Source organism: Lagopus leucura, unplaced genomic scaffold (genome assembly GCF_019238085.1).
Source record: "Lagopus leucura isolate 7727_CA_CO unplaced genomic scaffold, USGS_WTPT01 Super-Scaffold_100040, whole genome shotgun sequence".
Classification (NCBI taxonomy): domain Eukaryota; kingdom Metazoa; phylum Chordata; class Aves; order Galliformes; family Phasianidae; genus Lagopus; species Lagopus leucura.
Window position 1 is genome coordinate 127,627 of NW_024962289.1, and position 9,442 is coordinate 137,068.

The window sequence follows — 9,442 nt, forward strand, 5'->3', positions numbered from 1 at the left end:
ACAAAAACAAAAAGCCTGCCCAGCAGATCTCCAGATGAGAAGGATGGGGCTGAGGCTGAAGGCCCTGCATGTCAGGCAGCTGGGAGCCAGCTCTTCCCGATGGGTGCTGGCATCGAGATGTGGCTGTGGCACGGGGCACAGCGAGGGAACTGATATGAGAGGGCTGCTGCACCCATCTGCTGCTTGCTCTGCCCTGGGGAAGCACCAGCCCAGGGGACACAGCTCTGCAGAAGTGATGTTCAGTGGCTTTATAACTGCTCCCCCCCGTTCATCAAGTGCGTTGGTGGGGGTTGGGCAGCGGAGGTGCTCACATCACTCCAGCAGGTGCCAGCTCATAGCCAATGCCACAGACACCCAGCACACCCAGCCCTGAGCCTGGCACAGGTGGGGACGAGGTCCCTGCCTGCTCCAGGTGAGCAGCCAGCCCTTGGGTCAGGGATACGGCAGAGGTTACAAATGTCTCCATCTCCTCCAAGTGCACTCAATCAACTTCCAGGAGCTGAGGGGTGTGAGGGGGGGGGGAAGTATTCACACAGCTGGGGGTAGTGGTATGTAGCAAGAGAGCTGGAAGGAGAGTGGCGTGCCCAGGAAGGGGAGCAGCAGGGCCTCTGCAGGCCCCCACCCCAGGGAGCGGGGTGTAGGACTCATGGGTCCCCGCTGTACTTGATGAGGTGCCCACTGAAAGTGATGTAAGTGTCATACTCATCACTGAAGACAGCGTTCTCACGCTCGCCCTTGTAGAGCCTCACCCAGACCTCATCCTGCTCACGCAGCTCCAGCATAACGCTCTGGCTCTGCATGATGCTGCGGTCGCTCACCTGCGCATAAAGGATCACCACCTCGGCTCCGTTGCGCATGATGTGCAGGTAGGTCTCCTTCTGGTTCCAGGTGTGCACGTTCAGGCTGAAATAGTAGATCCCGGGGACGTAGCAGTAGAACTTCCCCGTGAACATGTTGAAGTGGTCGTAGAGGTTGACGAACTCCGTGTCGAAGATGAGGGTTTGGTAGTAGTCGTTGCTGTGCAGGGGTTTCTTGCGGCCCACTGAGAAGGCAGCGTAGTGGCTCTTGCAGCGCTCCCCTGGGGCGCCTGCGCTGCCCTTCTGTCCTTTGGGCCCCGTGTGGCCCCTGCTGCCGGCCACTCCTGTCTTGCCGAACTTCCCCTGCATGCCCCGCTCACCGCGTTCTCCCTTCTCACCTGGCAGAGCACAGGGGGATGGTTGGACACCAGTTCCATCTCCCCCCCAGTACTGGGAGTGGGACGAGTGCCGGGCTGCAGGTCTGGCTGTGGGCAGTGCCCCGTGGCCCTCACCTTTCAAGATGGTCATGTTGATCTGGGGCTGGTACCGGGGGTAGAAGCGGTGTTCGGGCGGCTCGCAGCAGCGGACGCAGTGGGGCCGTGGGGGCAGCACCTCCTGGGCACCGCTGTCCTTCTGCTCCTGCGTGGCCCTGGGGAGGGCAGAAAGCAAAGCGCAACAGGAGCTGCGCGTGGGGGCCAGGCCCTTCCTGGCACCAGGGGCTGCCCCATCCCCAGTGGGAGCACCTCTGTCCCCAGGGCCCTCTCACCTGACTGCCTGGTGCTTGAATGGGACCTCCTCAGGCTCCGCTGGATGCTGGTCAGGGTTGGGGCTGGTCTGGCTGCTCACAGGGTTGGGAAGCAGCAGGCAGGAGAGCAGCAAGACTCCGAGCGTCCAAAACCCCTCCATGCTGCAGCAGCACTCTGTAAGACACCAGAGTGACTGAGGGGGATGGCAAAGAACAGCAGTGTCCAGAGTGGGCAGGGGGCAGGTGGGGATCAGGGCGCTACAGCAGGGTTGGGCTGGTGGGAAGGGACAGCGTGGGAGCACGAGAGCAGCAGGGCACAGCCCGGCTATGGGGCTCCCTGCCAGGACCAGCAGCTGTGGGGTCCAGGCAGGGTTCTGAGCTTCTCACCTCCTCGCCAAGGGACAGGGCTCGTGGGTCCACCCCCAGTGCTGTGTTCTGCCCTCAAGAGTTGTTTGTTCTGCACTGCTGTGTCAGCCTGTCTGTGCCCTGCATTGTGCCCAGCACAGGCTCTGGTGTACCATGTACCAGCACAGCCATACTTCCAGCCCTGAAAATGGCTCTTTTTGCAGCATCACTTCTCCAGCAGAGCCCACAACAAGGGCAAGTGCATCTCTTGCAGATGCAGAGACTATCTGTAACTAAATGGCTGCTTTTATCCACCTAAGCCCCCATACCTCAATGATGCTCCAGAAAGTACCTATTCCTGGGGGATCCCAGACTTGTACATAGGGGTCTGCATCCCTCACTGAATGCAAGCATCCTGTGACAGCAGCTGCCATGCCCCAGGAGCTGCCAGCTGCCAGTCCTTATGCCTTGGTTCTTTGTGGGGTTTGCAAGGGAACCCAAACTGCTTCTCCTGAGCCTCAAGTGCTGCTGGTGTCCCTGGCCAGAACCTAGCCACTGGCAGCTGGGAGTCCACATCCTGATGGGGCCAAAGCTAACATTAGCGATAGCGAGTGGCACTGCAGCCCAGCCCTTCCTCGCCTTATCACTGCCATATCAGCTCTGAGGCATGGTGCAATTACCCTGCACTGCGCCCTATGGCCCCAAAGGTGCCAGGAGAGCATGTGGCACCTCTCTGCTGCTGGACACCACGGCAGCACTGGTGAGGTGGGCTCCTGCCAGGGCACAGCTCTGTATGCCCAGGTCTGCAAAGGGCTCCTTGTGCCACAGTCCATGTCCTGGGCGTGAGCTGGGCAGTGGGGTCCTGATGGCAAGAGGCAATGGGGGCCCCGCTGGACTTTGAGGCAGAATCCAACAGTTTGGTGAATGCTGCTTTCAGTGCCTGGGTCCTCAGTTAGCGACGGTCAGGGTGGAACTGCCTTGGGGTGGGCTGTCTGTGGGCTGTGTGGACCAGGACAGGCGTGCTCCAGAAGCAGGAGCAGAGGGCGTTCGAGGCCAGGATTCCTGGCTCATGAGTCATGTTCAAGGAACAGGGAAAGGGTGGAGGAATGGGGAAAAGCTCCAAAGGGCTTTCCCTCTGCGCCAGCCCTCTGCAAAGGGCCCAGCCCTTCACACACTTCCCCCACACCCACCCTGTCCCAAGGAAGTCTTGGAGCGGGGTTGTCCTCAGCTTGCTGCCCACTGCTGGAAGCAGAGCTGGTGGCACCACGGGCTGTGTGGCATCGTGGGCAGCCTGGCACCGCTGCCTAATCGCCATGCCCTGGCCTGCCACCTGCCCATGCTCAACTCAGGGAGAAGCAGCACAAGCAGGCCAGCCCAGGGCTCGTGAGCAGATACCATCCTGGGAGCTCAGCCCTGGCTCTGTTCTCCCTGCTTGGCTCCAGCTGTGCCAGCCTTATGCTGGTGAGTGCAGCTCACAACCTGCTGTGCTGCTGGGAATCCGTGGCTTTTTCCCTGCTCTGGGCTCACAGTGTGCAGAGCTCCTATTGAGCCAGACGGCTCCCTGGGACCCAGAGTGGGCTCAGCCCCAGGGAAAGCATAGCTTCACAGGAGACCGCTCAGCAGGGAGAAGAAATCCTTAGCCAGGATGAGAAAGGCAGCTCGTTTCCAGGCTGTCTCAGGGCTGGAAATGGAGGCGAGCGTGCCATGCACACGCAGTGCTGCCAGCAGCATGGTGTGCCCGTGGGCAGCATGCAGAGCTCCCAGCCCTGAGCACGTCTGCCTCTGCACCCCGCAGGCACGCCGGGCAGGCAGCACGCGTCTCTGCATGGGCATACATAGTCTTGCTGAAGGGACTCTGTTTTTTCCTGTCAGGGTTGGATGCTCTCCAGGAGCGGTTTGGAGATTTAAATTCAGTGGCTGCTAAAGCCTTGGGACTGCAAGTCAAAACATCCTGAAAACATTCCAGGCAGCATTAAAGGCGAGGATGAAAGAAGAGCAAATGCCGGGGGGAGGAGCGAGGGGGCTTAGCGCACAGGGGGGTCTAGAGGCAGCAGGACCAGCATGCCCACCTCGCCCTCCTGCTCACCAGCCATGGATACAATCCTTTTTGAGCTGCAGCTGGAGATAAGCCCCCCAGCCTTTTGCCACAGCAGCTGGGACATCTGTGGAGCTGTCTGCAGATCAGGAGCAGCCCAGACACAGCAGGCAGCAGGGTGGGAGCAGTACGGAGCAGCCAAAGGCTGACAGAGAGGTCGCAACCCTCCAGCTCCCACAGCGCCCAGCAGCACCGTGAGAAGTTGTGCTCCCACCTGCAGCCACCAGTCCCTGCAGAGCTGCACCGGGTTGGCCCGGCGCTGGATTTGACGTGGTCACGGGGTGTTTTGGTCACAGGGCTCAGAGCTGGAGCTTCAGCGCCAATTCGCTCCCAGTGCCTGCCCCCCCCCCGGTGCTGCTGCAGGTTGAGCTGTGTCCCTCCAACAACAGGCGAGGCTTCAGCCCCGCAGTCCCCACCGCCCTCCTGCAGGCAGGACAGAGTGCAAGCCTGACTATCCAGAGCGAGGGTGGGACTGGGCCCCCAGGCCCAGCAGCGATGCCGCAGAGCCCTACGGCACGCACAGATGCGCACACAACAGCGCTCATCCTTGTGTCTGCAGGTGACTGACCCCCAGCCCTGCCCCACACCTACCTCTGGGGCAGGGCCGCTCTCTCCCCGTGCCGCCTGTGCTGCTCCGGGGCATTGCTTGGTGCCGCGCTGCCAGACCCCTCGGCGTGGGGCAGAGCCTGCCCCTGTGACAGCCTCGTCTCCTCCTATGGCCGGGCGGAAATGCACTTCTGGAAAGCAAAGGAGGAGAGCGAAGCAGCGGGACGAGCACGGCGCAGCCCTCCCACTGCCAGATGTGGGCCCAGCGCAGGCAGACGGCGTTAACCATGTGTGCTCCCTGCGCCTGCCAGCACCAGGGAACGTGGGTGTCTGTGCCAAAAAGCAGCTCCAGATGCGAGAGGCAGCGTGGAGGGCAGTGCCTGGGGGCTGCGGCTGTCCCACGGCATGGAGCCACGGCCCTGCCCTATGCACAGCACCCCGTGGAGCCCTGAGCAGGGATGCGCCCTGAGCACGGTGTTGGGCGATTTGTCACCACGTCTGTGTTGGACAGCGGGGTTTGTCCCCGCACAGCACAGCTCGGCCTGGGGAACGGGGTCCGTGGGGCGGCCAGTCCAAAAGGGACCGCGGTCGGTGGGATTGCGGCGGCTGCCCGGGGATACGGGGCCAATGCCGGGCAGCCCCGGGCTGTGCCCACGCCACGTTCCGAGCACCGCTCCCCCTCTCTCATCCGCTGCCACGGCCTCAATGGGGCTGGGCCGCGTGTCCCACTCAGCCCCTCTCGCCCCACCCGCGCTGACTCGCAGCGCAGCCGCCCCGCGGCTCCTATCGCGCTCCGCTCCCGGCCGGCCGCACGGCACGCTTCACCCCCGCGACGCCGCGCAATGAGAGCGGCCGCGGAGCGCGGGCGCTGCTAGGAGCTGTAGTTCTCGCCGCTGCTCTGCGCGCCCCGCGCTGTTTTGGCCGCTGTCGGTTGCCGTAGCGGAGCGCGTGGACTGCCGGGAGCTGTAGGCGGCTGCTGTCGGCGGCGGGGGAGGCGGCGGCTGCGCTCGGGCGGCGGCGCGGTGAGCGAGGGGCCGAGGGGCGGCGCGGCCGGGGGCGAGGCGGCTGCGGTGTGTGGTGTGACGGCTGCCCGGGAGCGGTGCGTGGCGGCGGGGTACCGAACGCTGCTGTTCGGGGCGGCGGCTCCGGGATCGGCGACCGGGAAACGCCGCCCGCGGGCCACGCGCGGGGCTGTGGTCTCTGAGGCTGCGACGGGTCGGGGCGCGGGCGGCGGCCGCCGGGGTGGGACGCGGAGCCGCCGGGCCCGCAGTGCCCCGTGCGGTGCCACGGACCGGCACCGCGCTCAATGCCGCCTCTGTCCGCGCCCCGGGGCCGCCTGAAAGGGCATTGAGGGGCCGCGGGAGCGCCGCCCGGCCCTGCGGCATGGGCGCGGCCTGGACCGGGGGGTCCCCGGTGTCGCCTGAGCCGGGCAGGGTGTGTGGGGCACGCGGTGCGTCCCTGCGATGGGCACGGCGGGGCAGCGCAGCTTTGCCCGGGGGTGGATGGGACCGGGGCGGACCGGGGCGGCGGCGGCTGCCGCATCGCAGGGTTCCGGTCTTGGGGCAGGCTGTGTTTGTGGCTGTAGGCCCGGCTGTGCACCCCGCGCTGCACTTCCTGGTCAGGTGTCAGCATCCTGCTAGGGCGGGGCTGCCACGTGTCCCTGCTGTCCCCGCAGGAGCAGGGCACGCTCATCAGCACAGCTCCACACGCCGGAGGTGAGGGCTGTGCTGGTCATCACTGCATGCAGTGCTGGTACTCTTCTCCTCCGTGGTGAGGATGCTGCTGTGAGGATGCCCAGCACACAGCCTGGGGTTTGCTTTGGTCTGGGGTCGATGGGGAAGATGAGGGGCAGAACGTGACAGAAAGGGTCCTGCAGCAAAGCAGCCCTTTGAGGGCCACTGCTTCACCGTGAGGCCGTGCCTTGCTGTCATCCCCAAGCACAGCGCTGCGCTCCAGCTCTCACCTGCTCTTTCCTCGCTGCCAGGCTCTCCTCGCCCGCAGGCTGATGCCCGTGTCGCCCTGCCATGAGTCTATGAGCCCGCTGCGGATCAGCGTGGGTAGCCTGCCCGTCCTCGCGTCCATGACCAAAGGTGCCGACCCCCGCTTCCGCCTGCGCTGGAGGGCCATCGTGCTGTCCTCTGCCTGCGTGGGCTTCGTGCTGCTGCTCTTCTGCCTGCACCGCTCCCCACCAGCACGGCCCATCCTGCCCAACCCGCACGCCCGGCACTTTCGGCTGCAGGTGGAGGATCGCTACAATGACACCTATCCACTGTCCCCACCCCAAAGGAACCCCGAGGGCGTGCGCTACCGCATCGGGGTCATTGCGGACCTGGACACTCAGTCCCGGGGCTCTGAGGAGCACACCTGGTTCAGTTACCTGAAGAAGGGTTATCTGGTGCTGTCGGCCAGCGGGGACAGTGTGACGGTGGAGTGGGATAAAGAGGAGAACGTGCTGCAGTCCCATCTGGCGGAAAAGGGCCGGGGCATGGAGCTCTCGGAGCTGGTTGTCTTCAATGGGAAGCTGTACTCCGTGGATGACCGGACTGGGGTGGTCTACCAGATCGAGGGCAACAAGGCGGTGCCCTGGGTGATTCTCTCGGATGGGGATGGCACTGTGGGGAAAGGTGAGCCCTGTAACGCCCTGCTCACTGCCTGACCTACACACACAGGGCAGGGAGACTTTGTCTCTTTGCACCTTTTTATCATTCTGCAGGGTTTGAGGGTGCAGTGCTGAGCTGTGCTGCATGGTGCTGGGGGGCTGTAGAGTACCCTGACATCCATGTGTGGCCGAGCCTTGGCACGGCTCATGCTGCTCTTTCCACTGCAGGCTTCAAGGCAGAGTGGCTGGCGGTGAAAGATGAGCACCTGTACGTGGGGGGCCTGGGCAAGGAGTGGACCACCACCACGGGTGAGGTGGTGAATGAGAACCCCGAGTGGGTGAAGGTTATTGGCTATAAGGGCGATGTGAGCCACGAGAACTGGGTGATGAATTACAACGCACTGCGGGCTGCGGCTGGGATCCGACCCCCAGGTATGGAGCTCCCTCTTGTTGCTGCATGCCCCTTGCCCTGCCCGGGCTCTCCTCTCAGTTGGTGGGACTACTTTCTGGAGGATGGCATGGCTGGAGTCGCATCCAGCAGCTGTGTCCCCTGGGCCAGGGATGCCCCTGCCCTGCTCTGGGGGGTGGAAAGGGGCTGGCACTGGGCAGGAAGAGGTGGAACCATTCACAGCTTTGGCCTTCATATGTCTATCCTCTGCTGCAGCATCTTTTGAAGCGAGAATGGTTGGTGTTGGTGTAGGGGGATGTCCCTGCAGCGTGGCAGGATCCTGGGTGCCCTACACTGACAGACCCTGCTCCCTGCTGCAGGTTACCTGATCCACGAGTCGGCCTCCTGGAGCGACACGCTGCAGCGCTGGTTCTTCCTGCCGCGCCGCGCCAGCCACGAGCGTTACAACGAGAAGGCAGATGAGCAACGTGGCACCAACCTGCTGCTCAGCTCCAGCCAGGACTTTGGGGACATCACAGTGGGACGTGTGGGTGAGGTGGTTCCCACTCACGGCTTCTCCTCCTTCAAGTTCATCCCGGACACAGATGATCAGATCATCGTGGCACTGAAATCGGAGGAGGACAATGGCAGGATTGCCAGTTACATCATGGCCTTCACGCTGGATGGGCGCTTCCTCCTGCCTGAAACCTGGATTGGGAGCGTGAAATATGAGGGCATTGAGTTTATTTAACAGACTAGAAACCAGAGGGGTGAGGGAGGATGGGAGGGCGTGGGCTGGGCCCTGTTGGTGTGCTCAGAACAAGGAGCACACAGCGTGCCTCCGATCCAGGGATGCGTGAAGCACTCCAAGCTCTGTAGTTGGCCTCCCGTGTAAAGTACTGGCTTTGCTGCAGCCTGAGTGGCACGAGTGTTTCGGCAGTGGCACCTGGTGGCAAAGGACTGCCACCACAGGGTGTTGCTCCCTGCCACCAGCCCAGGCTCAGCTGCTGAAGCAGTCAAGGCAGTGAGGTTTCGCTGCACTGCAGGTGTTGGTGTCCAGAGTCTCTGCAGGGAGTCATTGGCTCTGATGACAGCCACGTTCTGGGTCTGCAACCAAGGAGGGAGCTCAGCTCCTCTGCCCCTGTGCCAGCCTGGTGCCCAGGGCATTGTCCTCACATCCCTGCAGCTGTGGTGCTGCAGCTGTGGAGCCTCTCCTCACCTTTCTGGAGATGGGCTCTGACCTGGGCCCTGGGGCCCCTCCACACTCACAGGAGGAGAGGATCTGCTCAGTGTCCCCAGCACTTTACAGGAGCACACAGGGTATGTGTGTGAGACAAATATCCTCAGGAGAGGAGTGTGTTTGAGGAGGGCCACAGGCCAGGTCCCACCCCGTTTCTGGCTCTCTCGGGGTCAGGGTGTTCACTGGGGCCATGACCACAGCAGGGTGGCAGCCAGGTCAGGGCGAGCTGAGACATCACAGTTGTGGGGGATTTCATCAGGATGTTTCTCACTGTGTTAGCTGTTTTTCCTTCCCCATTTGCATAAATGGTGCAGCAAATGTGTCAGTAACTGTCTGCTTGGTCATTGTGTTCATGGGAAGGCCTCACGGGGAGAGTCCCTTGGGAGATACTGTGTACCCTCTGCTCCCAGCCTGGCTCACCAAGGCAGGTGGAGGCCTCACAGCCACCATCCTGTGCAGAGTCACGTCATCCTGCCTGCTGTGCAGACCGAGTGCAGGGCTGTGAGGGGACAAACGCATCAGAACCTGCCTGGCTGCTCCCTGCAGTGGTGCAGGGTGCAACCTTTCTTCTTGCAAACCACGCTGTGGTGCCCTCAGTGCTCCCAGCACCGCTTGGGCAGAGGGCTGCAGGCAGTGGCCTTTGGCTCAGTTCATTGCTGAGCGGCCACCCAGTAGCTCAGGCACTGA

General features: G+C 63.0%; 2 protein-coding genes across 4 annotated transcripts; one reads left to right on the forward strand and one right to left on the reverse strand.

Annotated features, from left to right (window-relative positions):
• Positions 1-632: 632 nt before the first annotated feature.
• C1QTNF1 (C1q and TNF related 1) lies at positions 633-1,713 on the reverse strand. Of its 2 annotated transcripts, none has more exons than XM_042884029.1 (3): positions 1,564-1,713; positions 1,310-1,446; positions 633-1,042 (listed from the first exon to the last, which is right to left on the reverse strand). In XM_042884029.1, exons 1-3 carry the CDS (start codon positions 1,701-1,703, stop codon positions 645-647), a joined length of 675 nt encoding a protein of 224 aa, XP_042739963.1. In that variant the 5' UTR covers positions 1,704-1,713; the 3' UTR covers positions 633-644. The 2 variants fall into 2 exon arrangements, with proteins under 2 accessions (XP_042739963.1, XP_042739961.1); XM_042884027.1 differs by having other exon boundaries at positions 633-1,195.
• Positions 1,714-5,530: 3,817 nt separating this feature from the next.
• On the forward strand, positions 5,531-9,084 carry CANT1 (calcium activated nucleotidase 1). 2 transcript variants are annotated; one of them, XM_042883880.1, is made up of 4 exons: positions 5,531-5,550; positions 6,513-7,152; positions 7,356-7,559; positions 7,896-9,084. In XM_042883880.1, exons 2-4 carry the CDS (start codon positions 6,534-6,536, stop codon positions 8,264-8,266), a joined length of 1,194 nt encoding a protein of 397 aa, XP_042739814.1. In that variant the 5' UTR covers positions 5,531-5,550; positions 6,513-6,533; the 3' UTR covers positions 8,267-9,084. The 2 variants fall into 2 exon arrangements, with proteins under 2 accessions (XP_042739814.1, XP_042739813.1); XM_042883879.1 differs by lacking the exon at positions 5,531-5,550 and adding an exon at positions 5,575-5,627.
• The last annotated feature ends 358 nt before the right edge of the window (positions 9,085-9,442 follow it).